Source organism: Oryx dammah, unplaced genomic scaffold (genome assembly GCF_014754425.2).
Source record: "Oryx dammah isolate SB20612 unplaced genomic scaffold, SCBI_Odam_1.1 HiC_scaffold_12, whole genome shotgun sequence".
In the NCBI taxonomy this organism is placed as follows: domain Eukaryota; kingdom Metazoa; phylum Chordata; class Mammalia; order Artiodactyla; family Bovidae; genus Oryx; species Oryx dammah.
In genome coordinates this window covers 53332990-53352263 of record NW_024070196.1, presented here as the reverse complement: position 1 = coordinate 53352263, position 19274 = coordinate 53332990, and the positions used below count along the sequence as shown (strand labels likewise).

The 19274-nt window shown below is 42.9% G+C and overlaps 1 protein-coding gene across 1 annotated transcript in view; it reads left to right on the top strand.

Annotated features, from left to right (window-relative positions):
• The window catches only part of P2RX7 (purinergic receptor P2X 7), a 55218-nt gene extending 36513 nt beyond the window's left edge, over positions 1-18705 (top strand). The window contains exons 8-13 of the mRNA XM_040250780.1: positions 4291-4427; positions 9998-10088; positions 11832-11897; positions 11984-12133; positions 14100-14201; positions 17732-18705. Of these exons, the coding sequence (XP_040106714.1) occupies positions 4291-4427; positions 9998-10088; positions 11832-11897; positions 11984-12133; positions 14100-14201; positions 17732-18229 (1044 nt within the window). The 3' untranslated portion in view covers positions 18230-18705. The remainder of the gene's footprint in view (positions 1-4290; positions 4428-9997; positions 10089-11831; positions 11898-11983; positions 12134-14099; positions 14202-17731) is intronic.
• Positions 18706-19274: the final 569 nt, after the last annotated feature.

Sequence of the window (19274 nt, the reverse complement as noted above, 5' to 3'; positions counted from 1 at the left end):
GTGCCCTCTGCACTGGAAGCATGGAGTCTTAACCACTGGATCACCAGGGAAGTCCCCTACATTGATTTCTTATCCTGTGTTAAATCTCCCTCTGCCTCTCTGTTCATAAAGATCAGTATGTCTTTATAGGGTCCACCCAGATAATCCAGATTTCCTCTTCTCAAGATCTTTATTTAATCACATCTGCAGTCTTTTTCGGAGAAGGTAATGGCATCACACTCCAGTACTCTTGCCTGGAAAATCCCATGGACGCAGGAGCCTGGTGGGCCGCAATCCATGGGGTCACTAAGAGTCGGACACGACTGAGCGACTTCACTTTCACTTTTCACTTTCATGCATTGGAGAAGGAAATGGCAACCCCCTCCAGTGTTCTTGCCTGGAGAATCCCCAGGGACGGGGGAGTCTGGTGGGCTGCTGTCTCTGGAGTCGCACAGAGTCGGACACGACTGAAGTGACTTAGCAGCAGCAGCAGCAGCAGCAATCTCTTTGGGGGGTTCCCCAGTGGCTCAGTGGTAAAACATCTGCCTGCAATGCAGGAGACGTGGGTTTGATCCTTGGGTCAGGAAGATCCCCTGGAGGAGGGCATGGCAACCCACTCCAGGAGAGTTCTTGCCTGGAGAAGCCAAATGACAGAGGTGCCTGTTGGGCTGCAGGCCGTAGGGTCACAAAGAGTCAGACACGACTGTAGCAACTGAGCACGCACGGATGCAGTCTCTTTTGCCATTTTAGGTAACATATTCAGAGATGCGGGGATTAGGACCTAGGATTAGGTGTATTTCGGGGGCTATTACTAAGGCTGGGCTTCCCTGGCGGCTCAGTGGAAAAGAATCTGCCTGCCAGTATAGGAGATGTGGGTTCAACCCTTGGGTCGGGAAGATCCCCTGGAGAAGGAAATGGCAACCTACTCCAGTATCCTTGCCAGGGAAATCCCACAGATAGAAGAGCCTGGCAGGCTACAGTCCAAGGGGTCACAAAGAGTCTGACACAACTTAGAGACTAACAACGACAATTATCCAGACTACCACACTTTGGTTACTCAGGATTATTCCAGTCGCAAATTATAGAAATCCAACTCAAGTGATTTAAGCAAAAAATAAAAAGTAATTTAGGGGCAAATAACAGAAACAAAATTCAAGTGACTTAAGCAAAAAAGGAACCATATTAACTTGTGTAGAAAGACCAGGCAGAATGAACATTCTAGTATACCCAAAGCATCTTCCAACCTTGAGAGTTTTCCCTTGCTATTCCCTCTGCCTGGAACAGTCTAGCCCCAGACATAGAATTAACTGCCTCCTACACTTACTTCCAGTATTCACTCAAGTATAGCTCAGTGATGCTTTCCCTTACTGCTACATTTACAATGACAATTCCCACCTCTAGCAGGCCATTTTCAAGTTTATTTTATCCCTGGTACCAAGCATTACCTGACATACTATATATTTTAATCATATCCATTTGTCTGTTGTCTATTTTCTCTGACTAGAATGTAAGTTCCATGAAGGTAGCTCTTTTTGTTGTTGTTGTTCATTTTTGTATAACGTTCAGAACATAATGGACAGTCAATAAATATCTGTTGGCTGAATGAAGAGTATGATAGATTTAGGCATAGCTGCATCCCAGAACTCAAATGATGTCTTCAGGAATCTGACTCCTTTCATTTTTTGATTGTTTCCTTAATGATGATATTCGCCATATGTCAAGTCAAAGCCACCAAAGCTCTAGCACTCTGCCATCCAATATGGTGGCCACAAGTCACATGCAGTGACTCAAACTTAACTGAAATTAAAAACTTATTTCCTTGGTCATACTAGCCTCATTTCAATAACCACTGGCTACTGTCTTATAGGGCATGAATATAGACTATATCCATCAGCATAGAAAATCCTATTAGATAGTGCTGCTTTAGAATTTCACACTCCATAGCTAGTGGTCTCAACCAATAGAGGACCTTTTCCCCTATGGTGCTGGCAAAATGTCTCAAGGAGAGTTCTGGCTAACCCTACCTTGGGCCACATAATCTATCTGAACTAATCATCAGGTCCAGAGGGAAGCACTGTCCTGATTGGCCAGGACTAAGTCAGGTGCCCACTCCTGGGAGAGGTCACAGCCCCATTCAAACCACTGAGAGTTAGGAAAGGTGTTTCCTAAAGGAAATTCCAGGTAGCTTTCCTAGAAGGTGGCAAAATGGATGCCAAGTGACAAAGGTATTAATACACTATAGTAGGTAGAGTGCTTGGCTTAGTGTCTGACCCCCCATAAAAGGCAGTTGTGATTATTCTGTATTGTTTCTCCTCTCTCCAAGTCAGAACCTCTTTGTTACTCATTTTTGTATGCTCAGAATACTACATCTAGCATACTGTGTTGAAATGCATAATTTCATCAATTCAGAGATATCTTTTTTCACTTTTAATAATTTTGAAATCAGTAAGTGCTTTCAGTTGATGGAGTCTCACAGTTTAATTGACATCAGTTTTTTCCTTGGAGGAACATTAAAAAAAAAAAAAAAAACCCTGTGTGTCTTACAAGCAATGGTGTCTAAGCTTCAGTGAAATATGATGGCCAGTGCTCAAAAAATGTCTGTAGAAAAAAAAGAAGTACCAAGTATAGGTAAGAGATGAGCAGATTCTTTAGAAGTTTAGAGGAGAGAAAGGTCACCATGAATTGAGGAGTATAGGGGTGCTTGAGTGGATGGGGAAAGATGTTGGCTGGGTCTTGGAGGATTAGCAGAATTTAGCTAGAGAAGTGGGTGGGAGAAATGTTTCGTTGGGAGAAAAGGTCAGGGGCCAAGAATAAAATTTCTGGCAAAGCATACCCAGAAATTCCACTCTGAAGTATGTACCCCCAAAAAATGACAACTTATATTCACACAAAAACTTGTACGTAAACATTCATAGCAGTATTATTCATTATAGTCAAAAGGTAGAAACGACCCAAGTGTCCATCAAAGGATGAACAGACCAGCAAACTGTAGTGTATCCATACAATGGAATGTTCTTCCACCACAAAAAGGAATGAAGTACTGACACTTGCTACAACATGGATGAACTTTAAAAGCATTATGCTAAGCGAAAGAAGCCAGACATAAAAGATCACGTATTACATGATTTAATTCATGTAAAAATTCAGTATAAGGAACTCTATAGAGACAAAAAGTAGATTCGTGGTTGCTTAGTCCAGCACTCTTGCCTGGAAAATCCCATGGGTGGAGGAGCCTGGTGGGCTGCCGTCCATGGGGTCGCTGAGGGTCGGACACGACTGAGCAACTTCACTTTCATGCATTGGAGAAGGACATGGCAATCCACTCCAGTGTTCTTGCCTGGAGAATCCCAGGGATGGGGGAGCCTGGTGGGCTGCCGTCTCTGGGGTCGCACAGAGTAGGACACGACTGAAGTGACTTAGCAGCAGCAGCAGCAGTGTTGAGAGGGGTAATAACTAAAGTTTAATGTTTTCTTTTGGAGGTAGTGAAAATCCTGTAAAATTGACTGTGGTAGCAGTTGCAGATATACATGAATACACTAAAAAGTGTGGAATTGTACATGTTAGGTGGGCGAATTGTATGTTAATTGTATCTCAATAAAGCTGTTGAGATACAGCTTTATTTTAAAATTAAAAAGAGGTGAAAATGCAAAGTGTGTCTGGGAAAAGCATAGTCTGGCATAACAGCTTTCTCCAAGGGAGAATTCAGAGATAAGCGGAGAGGAAGTGATGGAGCATGCTGAATTCCAGTATGATAAGTTTCAACTTAATCTTTAATGGGGGTGGAGGCATTAATAATGTCTGATTACAGGAGGGGTTTGTTGAAAGTTGGGCTTCCCTGGTGGCTCTGATGATAAAGAATCTGCCTACAATACCAAAGACCTGGGTTCGATCCCTGGATCAGAAAGATCCCCTGGAGAAGAGAATGGCAACCCACTCCAGTATTCTTGCCTGGAGAATCCCATGGACAGAGGAGCCTAGTGGGCTACAGTCCATGGGGTCGCAAAGAGTCGGACACGACTGAGCGACTAACATTACTACTACTTGTTGAAAGTTCTATTTTAGGAAAGTAAATTTAATGGTAGTGTGTTCCAGGTGGAAGGAGGAGCAGGGAGATGCATTTGTAGTTGCCAAAGTAGTCATTGTATGAGTTAAATTGGATGGTACTTAGGGCTCTGAAATTTTTTATCAGCATTTTTTACCCTCAAAAGCAAATTTTTCCTTCAGTGATCATCACTATGCAGGGAGATGTCTGATGGCTGCAAAACCCACGTCCAGTGAGGCTTAGAGATTATCTCTTGTTTTCTTCCCCAGGGAGGAATCATGGGCATTGAGATCTACTGGGACTGCAACCTGGACAGATGGTTCCATCACTGCCGTCCAAAATACAGTTTCCGTCGCCTTGATGACAAGACCGCCAAGGAGTCCTTGTACCCTGGCTACAACTTCAGGTAACAGTGCTCCAGGTCGGATTTGCCCAGTAACTAGCCCTTGGCTCCCAGGGACCTCCCAGACCCTGCTGAATTGTATCCCCGGCAGCCAGTAAGACTAGTTTTGTTTCCCAAGGCAACAAGATGAATGTAAAAGACTTCCTCTCAGAGCTAGGCAGGGACTAAATTTTTGTATGAATTATTAAAGAACTGCACTCTCTTTGTAAGATAAAAGACAAAACTTGGGAAACAGATAAACATAGAGAAGAGGATAAAAATCACCCATAATTCCTCTATCCTGAGATAACCGAAGATAACCTTCTGGTGAAACTTCCTTTGTCTAACCAACTCTTTTGTGAGGCTTATATGAGATCATATAATATGTATAACCTGGTATTCTGTGAGGTGTTTTCATATGCCAGCTCAGTTCAGTCGCTCAGTCGTGTCCGACTCTTTGAGACCCCATGAATCACAGCATGTCAGGCCTCCCTGTCCATCACCAACTCCTGGAGTTTACCCAACTCATGTCCATTGAGTCGGTGATGCCATCCAACCGTCTCATCCTCTGTTGTCTCCTTCTCCTCCTGGCTTCAATCTTTCCCAGCATTAGGGTCTTTTGAAATGAGTCAGCTCCTCTCACCAGGTGGCCAAGGTATTGGAGTTTCAGCTTCAGCATCAGTCCATCCAATGAATATTCACGACTGATTTCCTTTAGGATGGCCTGGTTGGATCTCCTTACAGTCCAGGGGACTCTCAAGAGTCTTCTTCAACACTACAGTTCAAAAGCATCAGTTCTTCAGGGCTCAGCTTTCTTTATGGTCCAACTCTCACATTCATACATGAATACTGGAAAAACCATAGCCTTGACTAGACGGACCTATGTTGGCAAAGTAATGTTTCTGCTTTTTAATATTCTATAGGTTGGTCATAACTTTTCTTCCAAGGAGTAAGCGTTTTATGTGCATTTTATGATATGTTAATTATATCTCAATAGAACAAACAAAGAAATCCAATAAGACCATTTCAGATGATGATACATGCTTCAAAGAAAATCAAACAAGATAGTTTGATGGGGTGGGGAGCAGGGATGCAACCAGAAAAGGCCTCTCCAAGGACGTGATAGGAACCCCCCATAGGCACTGTGCACTTTCCTGAAGAGTGAGCTTTCCTAGTTAAGAAGGGAAACTGCACACATAGGAGTCCATGTTAGGGAATCAACTTGCAAACATATTTGCCTCCTTGAATATTTTTACTACTAACGGTCTGGACTCTCAAAGTGTGAGTCCCCACATCAGCATCATGTGGGATCTTGTTAGAAACGCAAATTCTCAGGCTCTCCTCAGACCTACTGAATTAGACACTCCAGGGATTGTCCTCCCAGATTATTTGAATGCAAACTCAAGTTTGAGAATCACTAATCTAGACCCTCGATACTCAAAATGTGATCCTATTACCAGGAACATGGGCCTTGCCTCAACATGGGAGCTTGTTATAATGTAAAAATCTCAGCTTCCACTCTTAATTTACTCTCTTATGTCTCCTGCGTTGGCAGGCGGTTTCTTTACCACTAGTGCCTAGAATCTACATCTTATGATTCCCAAAAGATTCATGTGCACATTAAAATTTAAGAAGCACTGGTCTAGGCTATGTCATCTAGCATCCCAAACATGCTTTCTTCTTTGATGTTTCGTTTGACTATATGTTGTTTCTTACAACCAGGTTGCTAGTTGCCTGCGAGAATGAATAAAATGAGGTGTCTACTTAATCTGAGTGTGCAAGTACAGGCCAAAGTGCATGTGCAAACACACACACACACACACACACACCCATTCACTGCCTTGTAACCCTTCTGCTAGCACTCTTACTGACTTTTTGTTATCCACTCAAGCCAATGGATCTATTCATATTTTAGGTAAAGCAGCATCATTAACTGGCAAGCAGACTTCAAACTTTTTTGTTGTTGTTGTTATTGTTGTTGTTGGCCTATACAATGTTTTGAATGTTGAGATATTCTACATAAAAAGATGGACTTCCTGCTTTTTCTAAAAAATTAAACTATTTGGAAAAAAATCAAACCATGTAACACTGGCTTAATATCCCACAGGAGAGCTCTCAGCTGGAGCTGGGTATCAGTGGTTCCCTCTTGGTTTGCCACAGTCCTCACCACTCTTTATTGCCTCATACCTGGCTGCATCACTCATTTCTGTCATCTGTCTGGCCCCTACAGGCATCTGAGTTTTAAACTCCTAACTAAGAGCTGGCTGAGATCAACACACAGAGGCATTTTTAAAGAACACTGTCTTTGCTTCAATGACTTTATTTTTTTCATATTTATTTATTTGGCTTCTCCCCCTCCCGCCCTGAGTCTTAGTTGCTACAAGTGGAAACTTAAACGCAGCATGTGGGATCTTTTTAGTTATAGTATGTAGGATCTAGTCCCCTGACCAAAGATCGAACCTGAGCCCCTTTCATCAGGAGCTTGGAGTCTTAACCACTGGACCACCAGGGAAGTCCCATAAGAGGCTTTTTGCCTTCTCTGGGTCCATGGAGTCTCATCCAGGGCCCTGAAACCAGCTCCTAGTTTAGGTAATGTTTTGATCGTTCCCTGCTGCTCTACTGAATAGGCTTGTGGCCATTAGTAGGAAGCAAGGCCTGGGTCAGTGGTCCCCGACTGCCCTCACAAGCTGTTTATTCAGCGGCCAGCAGATGCATGCAGGGCAATGTACCCATCAGATGTTAGCAAATGTCCTTCAAGTCTCTGAGCTGAGCCTAAGAACATTAGCTCCTGGAGAGATCTGAGCTTTCTGAAGAACTAGTTGATCTTTCAGATCAAAGTGTTAGGAGCATTTGTTCTCTGGAATCAAGCACCAGAAGAAATCTGTAGCCAAAAATAAATTGTGGAGACCTGATGGGTAACTTTATTTTCAAATAGCCACAGAAAAGAGAAGGAAATTAGAGGTTATATGAGGTATATGAGAAAATATAAGCTTTCTAAAACACAGGAAGTTGAAGGAATTGATCATGTTGCAGAAATTTCATCCTTTAACAAAAGATCTGTGGCCAAAGGTCCTTAGGGAATGATTTAGTTTATTTATAAGACATGTAAAGCAGGACAGAATGCCTGATGGGCTTCTCTGCTCTCAGAACAGGTATATATGTATATTCATTTCCTGTGGCTGCTTAACAAATTACCACACACTTGGTGGCTTTAAACAACAGAAACTTTTCACAGTTCTTGAGGCCAGAAGTCCAAAATCAAGGTGTCAGCAGGGACATACTCTCTCTAAAGGCAGCAAGGGAGGATCTCTCCTTGCTTCTTCTAGCTTCCGATGGCTCTTGTGCTTAGTCGTGTCCGACTCTTTGCGACCCCATGGACTGTAACCTGCCAGACTCCTCTGTCCATGAGATTCTCCAGGCAAGAATACTGGAGCAGGTAGCCATCTCCGACTCTAAGGGATCTTTCTGACTCAGGAATTGAACCTGAGTCCCCCGCACTGGCAGGCAGATTCTTTACCACTGAGCCACCAAGGAATTACAGATCTTCACTGGTGCTCTGCTCTTAATGTGACTAATGCTTATTTTTTCTGCTTCTCAAGGATATCAGCTTGCAATATATAACTGACCCTCGAACAATACGGGTTTGAACTGCATGGGTCCATTCACACACAGACTATTTTAAATAATAAATATTAATACTATAGTACTACACAATCTGCAGTGGGTTGAATGCACAGATGCAGAGGGAGTATGGATATGAAGGGCCAACTGTAAGTTAAAGTGGATTTTCCACTGGGCAGAGGGTGGGTACCCCAACCCCTGTGCTGTTCAAGAGTTAACTCCATAGCCCTTCTAGCACCAGCACTACATCTAGAACATCAAATTAAAAAAAAAAAATAGGCCAATTCTAGTGGTTTTTTTAAATTTTAAATTCCTAAGACAGAAAATTTTATTGACCCAAAATATTGTTTCAAGCCAATTCCAACAAGATGAAACTGCTTGGTTCTTAACTCGTGGCTGCCTCCCTCCAGTATCTGCCTCCGTCTTTACATGGGCTTCCCCTCTGTGTTTCTGTTTCAACTCTCCCTCTCTTTCCTCTTATAAGGATACGGTCATTGCATTTAAGGCCCACCCTAAATCCAGGATGATCTCATCTTGAGATCCTTAACTCATCTGCACTTGCAAAGATCCTATTTCCAAATAAGGTCACATTCGCAGGTGCAGGGGTTAAGCACTTGAGACTTGCCTTTGGTGGGGGCATTATTCAACCCACTATAGCATGCAAAAGCATCCTTGCCCATGAGGGCCTGGTATTTCTTGAGTGTGGTCCACTGTTCACCTGTATCAGAACCAGCTGGTCCCTTTCCTAGACATACAGGTTCCCAGAAACATTTCACACCATCTGAAACCACCCTTTGGGGGTGAGGCCCAGGAATGTGCCTTTTGAAAATGCTTCCCAAGTGATTCTTGCCCTCAGTATGAGAACCACCATACCAAGCCCCTGAAAACTGAAATTCAAATATTTACTACAGTGTTAACCTTCCAAAAAAACAGCTTGCATGGAGAGATTATGCAGCCCTGGGGCATGGAGTGGTGATGCATGCTTGCTTTGCATTTTAAAAAGCAAATCAGTTAATAGAGCAAAAGAAAGTGCTGTCATTAAATGAGAACATTCAGATGCAAAGAAACTGAAACCTCTTTGGCCAGAAACAGGCACGGAAAGCGCTGAGAACATCTAATTCATCTCTTTGTCAGATCCAGAGAGCTTAAAAAAAGAAAAAAATAAGAATTTCAGATGTTCCATACTATATTTTGGCAGAGGATTCATTTTTGTTTTCTTCTCTCCCCACACCTATAAGTAGATTATGTGTTAATAACTCAAAGAAAAAAAATGTCCTGGGACTTTCCTGGTGGTCCATCTCTAGTGAGTCATCTCTATGCAGTGGTGTCAGCAGCTACTCATATCTTTGCTGTAAATGTCTGTAACACTCTGAACTCCCAATGCAGATGGCCTGGCTTCAGTCTCTCTGGGCAGGGAACTAGATCCCATATGCCACAACTAAGAGTTCGAAGATCACAACTAGAGATCCTGCATGCTGCAACTAAGATCTGGAGCAGCCAAGTGAAAGTCATTCAGTTGTGTTGGATTCTTTATGACCCCATGGACTGTACAGTCCATGGAATTCTCCAGGCCAGAATACTGGACTGGGTAGCCTTTCCATTCTTCAGGGGCTCTTCCCAACCCAGGGATCGAACCCAGGTCTCCTGCATTGCAGGCAGATTCTTTACCAGCTGAGCCACAGAGGAAGCTAAATAAATATTCAAAAATAATTTTTTTTAAAAAAAAGCAGACTTCCCATCACTCTGTTATGCCAAAAGTAGAGGAGGTGACGTGCGGAGGTGGTGCTTTGGTTCCAGGTGAAGAGAGAGAGAAATTTGTGTTCTTCCCTTTGCTAACAACAGCAGAGCTGAAAGACTAGAAGACTAGATCAGGCAAAGAAGACTAGATCGGCTTCTGTTCCGGTTTTTCTTTTCATAAAATACCAGCACTTTCAGATAGGTCTTTATAAATATGGATCCTTTTCCTCCTACAGATATGCCAAGTACTATAAGGAAAATAACACTGAAAAGCGGACCCTAATAAAAGCTTACGGGATCCGATTTGACATCCTGGTTTTTGGCACCGTAAGTCTCTTCTCTGCTCTCAGCCACTGGCATCTCCGTTCCTATGACTGTGTCTTAAATTACTGCTGTAGTATCTCAAAGAGTGAATGCTTTGGTCATAGTCATTAGCTGGCACTATGCACTTTGCACGTGGGATATAAAAAGGGGAAGAAATGTCCTTGTTCCTGGACAAGTCATCTAATGAGTACAAGAGTGGGCTTGGGGAAAAAACCTAATAACTCAACTTTTAAAATATTCTGATGCTTAAAAAGGAGAGAGAAATCATATATTAATGCATATATATGGAATCTAGAAAGATGGTACTGATTAACCTATTTATAGGGCAGCAATGGAGACAGGGAGGCCTGGTGTGCTGTGGGTTATGGGGTTGCAAAGAGTCGGACACAACTGAGCGACTGAACTGAACTGAATGGAGACACATTCATAGAGAACAGACTTATGGACGTGGAGCGGGGAGGAAGGAGACGGCGGGACGGATCGGGAGAGAAGTGTGGAAACATATACACTACCATGTGTAAAACAGATAGCCAGTGGGAATTTGCTGTATGACTCAGGGAATCCGAACTGGACCTCTGTAACAACCTAGAAGGGTGGGAAGGGGTGGGAGGTGGGAAGGAGATTCAAGAGGGAGGGGACATATGTATACCTATGGCTGATTCATGCTGATGGATTGCAGAAACAAACTCAATATTGTAAAACAATTATCCTTTAATTAAAAATAATTTTTAAAAAAGGAGAGAGAAAGAGATCCCTCTGTAAAATAGTTTGTACGGAACAGAACCCAATTCAAAAAAGAAAAAAAAGTCCTTTTTTTTTCAGTTCACATAACTGATAAATCCAGAGCCAATTTTCAGGCTTCAGCTATCGCTGAATCCAGATGTTTTAATAACATCATGAGGAACCTGCTGCCCTCTATCTCTTACATTTTTCTCTTCTGTTCTGGTGTCATTCCCAGTGGGTCATCTCTAGGTGGTGGTTTCAGCAGCTACTTATATCTTTGCAATTTAGCAACCTCCATGGAAAGAGAACATCTCAGCAAAAACCTCAGCAGATGCCACTGGCTTTGACTGGCCCAGCATGAGCCACATACTCACTGATGAACTAATCACTATGACTAGGGTCACTCACAATGGCTGGTCTTAGACCAGCTCTGAACCAGCCTCTTCCCTGCAAACGACAGGGACTAAGTATGCACAGAGATGGTTCTCCAAAGGAAAACTGGCATGCTGTCTCCTCCAGAAGGAGGAGAGATGCAAAAACCAATGGATGCCCACATATCTTGTCTGACAGCATATTATTTACCTAATGTGGTAATGAGATATAGTGAGAAGATACAAAGACACTGAGAATAAAAATCACAAGGACATTTAAGGGGAGACTTTGTGCAGACATTCCTTCCCTCTGTTTCCAAAGTAATTTCAAATCACTTTTAGGGAAAGCTCTTCTGAAACCCTCACCTTGAATGGAAAAATAAACTTTTAGTGGCTCTCTTCTCAGTGTGTGGGTTCCAGTGCTTCTTAGTTTAAAACACCCATGTTTTCAATCACATCCTGAGAGACAGAAGCAGAAAGAACGGGATTCATATTTTCAGTCTCCTTAATCTTTGTTGCTATGAACACCTTGGATGCAGTTGTCAAATTCATGGCACTAGACTCCCTCCTCTGCTGGAACTTAAAATTACATGTTAGAACAGAAAAGCATGATTCTGAATTTCAACCAAGTAATCTTTTGTACTGTTTTCAGGGGGGGAAATTTGACATCATCCAGCTGATCGTGTACATTGGTTCAACCCTCTCCTACTTTGGTTTGGTAAGAGATTCTTTTTCTCACACTTTATGAAAATGATGTGGCTAAAGGAAGTTTCACTGAAAAGGTGCTTGTCTGGTTTTCTCCAGGCCACCGTGTTCATTGACATGCTCATCAACACTTATTCAAGTAAATACTGTAAATCGCATGTTTATCCCTGGTGCAAGTGCTGTCAACCCTGCGCAGTCAATGAATACTACTACAAGAAGAAGTATGAATCCATTGTGGAGCCAACACGGGTAAGACTAGATATGTCTACAGGATATCAAAATCAAAATACCTGAAGGGCCTATTGGATCACTGAGGAGAGTGCAGAAATAAGGCCACAATCATAGGTGCAGTCAATCCCGCGGTGGATAAGTATCAGGATCCTACCCCAATCCACATTCTCCCTCAGATGAATCCTTTCATTTTAGTAAAGAAAAGAGACAAAATTGGAGAAGCACGATATAGGGAAAACAAATGTTTGTGTTCCAGGATTTGTCAATTTGGTCAGATTTATTAAACTGGTTGTGCAATAAAAGTATAATAACTTTGGAGAACAATTTGTCAATCTAGTAACATTTAAACAGGACATACTTTACACCCTGGCATTTCTGCTTCTCCATACCTGCCCTAGAGAAACACTCACACGGGTACCCAAGTAGTTCACGTGTACAAGATGTCTATCACAGTGCTATGTGTGACAATGATGAAGAGCAACTGCCCAAATGCCCAACAGGTGAATGGTGAAATGAACTGTGATAAGTCCATAGTAGGGAATGCCTGGCACCAGTTTTTTAAAATGACGCAGATAATTATAAAAGCAAATGCTCATATAGAGTTCCCAGTGCTATGTATACGTTAACTCACTAAACCTTCACACAGCTTTACAGGTGGGTTTATAGGATTGTGTGATTATCAGTAGAACTCTAGATAGGTACTACTGTTATCTTTCTGCAGATGAGGAAACTGAGGCACAGGAAGGTTAAATTATTTACCCAAAGTCATACAGTTGGCAGAGCTGGAATTCTAACTCAGGCAGGCTGGTTTCAGAATCCATGTTGATAACTATTATGTTAGAGGTACTGACATGAGCTTGCTGAAGGGATTGCTGAAAGGGAAAAAGCAAACTATGGAACAATATCTGTGGTATGATATATAGGTTAAAAAGCAACTATACACAAAAACTATTTAATGTATTTTCTACACATATATATGTCTGTTTATATACATACATATATGTTCTGTATATTTTTATGTGCATTATACACACACATGTAAATGTGTGTGGGGAAGTAATAAATGTATACAAAAAGGTTGAAAGTGAAATAGCTCAGTCGTGTCCGACTCTTTGCGACCCCATGGACTGTAGCCTACCGGGCTCCTGTGTCCATGGGATTTTCCGGACAAAGGTACTGGAGTGGGTTGCCATTTCCTTCTCCAGAGGATCTTCCTGACGCAGGGATCGAACCCAGGTCTACCTGCATGCAGGCAGACACTTTACTCTCTGAGCCACTAGGGAATCGGGTTGGGACACTCACATATCACTCACAGTGATTGCTTATGGAAAGGAGCCTCAGATGGGGGAGTAGTCAAAGGAAATTTTAGTTCATCTGTATGGTTTTGATTTGATTCATTTGGAATTTGATTAATTTTGGAATCCATGATTTCCTCCAATCAAAGAGAAATCTCTGGTACTTTAAAAACAACAAAGAAGGTTTCTTTCCCTTGTCCAAAAACACTGCTGTCCTTTTGTAGCAGCTGAATGCACAATTCATTGTTCATTGTACATGTATTTGCAATTAAAATCAAAGTTCATCTTTGCAACTAAAATTAATCACCATTTCACAGCCCAAGATGGCAGGCAATTTAATGAAGATATAAATAATTTAAGTTGCAATAGTATAACTTTCTGGAGATATTTAACTTTAGCATAACTGAAATCGAGGGACCATAACAAAGGAATTTTATATAGCACTTGGGGTACCTGGAGGTAACAGGCAGTAAGCTGTGGATACTCTAAGTCTACAAATTAAGGTGGCTGGGGCTCCATTTCTGATACTCAGAATCAATTCTTTCTTAGTTAGCAAGAGTTTCTGGTTAGCTTGTTTAACGGGTTGTCATTTGGTAAGTAGGAATAACAGTTGCCTTTAGATATGTTCAGATACACAGTAGGTGTAACTCTGTACTAAAATGGCTAACCCTTTAATTTTTATCTCCTAGACATTAAAATATGTGTCCTTTGTGGATGAACCCTATATTAGGATGGTAAATGAAAGACTGCTTGGGAGAAGTCTGCAAGATGTCAAAGGTGAAAAAGTCCTGGTACGTTGTTTAGTGCTTGCTTTTGCTTTTCGGCTGCGCGGCACAGCCTGCAGGATTTTAGTTCCCTGATGGAACCCACACCCCCTGCAGTGGAGGCCTGAGGCCCTAACCACTGGATCCCCAGGAAATTCTCATTAGTCTTTTCAAACTAATTAACTGATGAATTTGGTTGCGTGGGGTCTTAGCTGTGGCACACAGGATCTTCCTTGCGTCATGTGGGATCTTTCGTCGAGGCTTACGGCCTCTCTAGTTGTGGTGCTCTGGCTTCAGCAGGTGCAGTGTATGGCCTTAGCTGCCCTGCCGCATGTGGGTTCTTAGCTCTCCGACCAGGTATGAACCCGTGTCCCCTGCATTGCAAGGTGGATTCTTAACCACTAGACCACCAGGGAAATCCCAGTCCTTTTTAAAATAATACTATTAAATGTAAATATATCTAGAAATATATATAAATCACAAATGATGCAAAGTAAACACCATGCAACACGTGGTACCAGCACCCAGATTTTAAAAGTGAATATTACTAGCAGAAGGCCCTTTAACGCCTCTACCCAATTACTATCTTCCCTTAAAAGTAGACGTTATCCTGCATTCAAACGTTAGTTTTACCTCTTATAGAATTTTACAAAATTTGAATCCTATAGTATGTATTCAGTACATACCCTGTTGAGTGGCTTCCTTCACTCAACATTATTTTTGTGAGAGTCATCCATGATGTGTGTAGCAGTGGTTCATTCTCATTGTTGTATAATTTTTGTTTTATAAACATTCAATTTATTTATCCATTCAATTGTTGAATGAACTACCCATTTGGTTAGTTTCCACTTCGGGGTTCATGCCAGTGCTGCCGCTACAGTAAACACATGGCGCCTGAGAACGGAACTGCTGAGTCATGGCAGGCCTGTGTGCAGCTTTCATAGTTACTGCCTGTAAGTTCTCTAAAGTGGGTGTTCTCATTCACATTCTCCCCAGCAGTTCTGGCTGCTGGACATCTTCACTGACTGCATTAGTTTTCTGCAGCTGCTGTAATACATTACCACAAACTAGGGAGCCTGGAACAACAGAACTGTATTCTCTCACAGTTGTGGAGGTTAGAAGCCTAGAATCAAGGTGTCAGGAGGGCTGTACTCTCTCTGAAGGCTCTAGGGGAAGCTCGCTTCTTGTTTATTCCAGCTCCAGATGCTTATTTCACCTGTTAGGATGTCCAGCACGATACTGATCAGAAATGATAAGAGCAGGCAGCTTTGTCTCATTTCCTATCTCAAGAAGAAAGTTTTTTTATTTCACTATTGTATTTGCTGTAGGGTTTTTGTTTTTGTTTTTTGGCCTCCCTCATGGCTTTCAGGGATCCCAGTTCCCTGACCAGGGGTTGACCCTGGCCCACTGCAGTGAAAGTGCTGAGTCTCAGCAATTCCCTGTTGTGGGTTTTTAAAGAATACCCTATCAGATTAAGAAAATTCCCCTCTGTTCATAGTTCACTAAGAATTTTTATCATGACTGGACACTGAGTTTTAAATAATGTATTTTTTCAGGCTTTTCAAATAATGAGTTTTCTTTTTTTGTTGTTTTTTAGTACATCACACTGATTGGTTTTCAAATATTAAGCCAACATTTCATTGCTGCAATAAAATACATTGAATGCAATGTATTATTCTTTGTATTTACTGCTGATTCAAGTCACTAATATTTAAGAACTTTACATCTCTTCTTGAGAGAGACTGGCCAAAATTTTTCCCTTCTTGTAATGTTTTTATCAGGTCTGGGTATAAAGTGAACTCTCATATGTTGGGGAAGGGCAATAAAAGACACATAACATAAAATTTACCTTTTAAACCATTTTACAGAGTATAATTCAGTGACATTTAGTATATCTGCAATGCTGAGCAACTATCACCACTGCCTTGCTCCAGAACTTTTTCATCACCCCAAAAGGAAACTGAATCCATTCAGCAGCCACTCCCACTCACTTCTCCCCAGACCCTGTGCAGCCACTAATCTGCTTTCTGTATCCATGAATTTGCCTATTTTGGACATTTCATGTAAATTGAATCTTACTTGTCTCCTTATGTCTGGTTCCTTTCATTTAGCATAATGTCTTCAAGGTTCTATCCATGTTTAGCTAAACATCCATGTTTAGTATTTGTCAGTAATTCATTCCTTTTCATAGCTGCATGAACATAATTTTTTTTTGGTCTGTGCAGGTCTTGTTGCTGCATGTGGGCTTTCTCTAGCTGTCGTGAGCAAGGGCTACTCTCTTGTTGTGGCGTGTGGGCTTCTCACTGTGGTGGCTTCTCTTGTTGCAGAGCATGGGTTCAGTAGTTGTGGTGCTCAAGCTTAGTTGCCCTGTGGCATATGAGATCTTCCCAGACCAGGGATCAAACCCACGTCCCCTGCACTGGCAGGTGGATTCTCAACCACTGTACCACCAGGGAAGTCCTGAACATAACAGTTTTCTAACCATTCATTCATTGATGGACACAGGTTATTTTCACCCTTTGGCTATTATAATAATGGTGTTGTGTACAGTCATGTACATGAACCATTTAGTTTTAATGTATTCAACTCATACTCTCTTTGTCTGGTGAATGAAGGTATATGTCACAAAGAATAGTCATAAATGATGGCAATTATGGCAAATTCCCTTGGAGGATAACAAGGGGACTTTTCAGAAAAGGGAGCATGGTGAGAAAGGAGAGCTGAGTCAGCAAGTATTTATTGTCTACTATGTGCTGGGCACTGTCCTAGGCACTGGGGATACAGGCAGTAAACAAAGCAAACAGGGCCCCTGCTTTCATGTGGAAGAAGAATCATCCAGGAAACATACCAGTTCATAAGATGATTTCAGATGGTGGTAAGTACTAATGAGGAGCATAGAACATCATCCTGTGGCAAGAGAAGGACCTGAGCGGGGGGGAACTACCTAGATCAGGTGGGTGGGGCCCGGAGGTCTCTGATGAGAGGATATGCACTAAGGCCTGGCTTTTCTGCACTGCACTTTCCAAACCTGTAAAATAGAGATCAAGACACATATCTCATGAGGTTTTCCTTTTTTTGAAAAAAAACCCTGTGTTTATTTTTGGTTGCTCTGGGCCTTCCTTGCTACATGCTGGCCCTCTCCAGTTTCAGTGAACAGGGGCCACTCTTCGCCGAGGTGCACGGGCCTCTCACTGCAGAGGCTTCTCCTGTTTCGGAGCACAGGCTCCAGGCACACGGGCTCAGAAGCTTGCGGCTCATGGGCTTTAGTTGCTCCGCGGCATGTGCAGTCTTCACAGACCAGGGATCAAACCTGGTCCTTTGCATTGGCAGGCAGATTCTCACCCACTGCGCCACCAGGGAAGCCCTGATGAGGTTTTTCGAAAGCTTAAATGAGGCGATGCTTGCGAAACACAGACTTGACATGTACATTTAATAAATGAGAGCTACTAGTATTAATGTAGTATTAAATGTAATTTTATAAGTTCATAAGAAAATTAAAGAACCCAGAACCTTAGGGGTTGTCACTGCTGACGGGTTTGGAAACTTGCCTTTTTCAGAGACCCCAGCTGGACTTTGCAGACTTGTCCTGGCTGCCTCTGTCTCTTCACGACCCAGCCCCCATTCCCGGACAACCAGAGGAGATCCAGCTGCTCGGTGAAGAGGTGCACCTTAAATCCAGGGACTGCCCGGATTGGTGCCAGTGCGGAAACTGCCTTCCATCCCAACTCCCTGAGAACCAAAGATGCCTGGAGGAGCTGTGCTGCCGGAAAAAGCTGGGTGCCTGTATCACCACCTCAGAGCCATTCAGGGACCTTGTGCTGTCCAGGCGGGCCCTGCAGTTCCTAGTGCAGTACCAGGAGCCCTTGCTGGTGCTGGATGCAGATTCTGCCAACAGCCGGCTGCGGCACTGTGCCTACAGGAGCTACACCACCTGGCGCTTTGGCTCCCAGGACCTGGCTGACTTCGCCATCCTGCCCAGTTGCTGCCGCTGGAGGATCCGGAGAGAGTTCCCCAAGAGTGAAGGCCAGTACAGCGGCTTCAAGAGTCCTTACTGATGCGCTGAGCAGTCACAGAACATTGCCTTTGCTTGCACCTTGAGCTTCACCTGCAAGGATGTGTGTCCAGATTTTCAGCCAAAGGGAAATGGGCTTTCCTCTCCCCCAGCTCTCTGTGTGTCAGAGAGCAAAGTGACGGGGTAAACAAACAACAGATAAACCAGAATCCTTCAGCATGGATGAGAGTCAAGAGATTCAGTTTCATTTCTCTGTTCTATCCCTAGGAGGTTGAGATCCCAGGCCTGTAAACTCTGTACCTTAGTTGCCTTATTAGCCAACCTACTGTTTCACAATTAGGAGAGCAAATTGAGACAGTGTACACAAATTTTCTTATTAATGCATAAAAGCCACATGAATATGGCCTTCCCTGGTGGTCAAGTGGTTAGGAATCCACCTGCCAATGCAGGGGATATGGGTTCAATCCCTGATCCAGGAAGACCCCACACGCTGCAGAGCAACTAAGCCCGTGGACCACAACTACTGAAGCCCATGCCCTAGAGCCCATGCTCCGCAACAAGAGAAGCCACTGCAATGAGAAGCCCGCATACTGCGACGAAGAATAGCCCCCGCTCTCTGCAACTAGAGAAAGCCCGCGCACGCACAGCAGTGGAGACCCCGGCACAGCCAAAAATGAATTTTTTAAAAAATAATGTTTTTTTTTTTTAACTAGATGGATACGAAGCAGAGCATTTTGAGGTCAGACTAGGATAATGTCCAACCATGAACAAACCCTTTGGGTCCTGGTTAAAGAATGAGGAGGGTTAAAAGTGGCCACAAATTTTTTTGACATCTGTTACATAGGACCTGAGGGTTATATCTCCTCCCCTTGGGTCTTGACAGCTTTGATCACTTTATCCAATGATAAAGTGATGCTGTATCTGATTCAGGGTCTTGGTCCTAAGATGCTGACAGCTTCCATTTCCTGTCCCTTGAAACTCTTGCTGCAAAGAAAACCAGCTGTCATGTAAAAACCTGGCCATTCGGAGTCCATCTTGCTGTGAGGAAGCCCAGGCAGCCACGTGGAGAGGAGAGATGCCTGACCAGC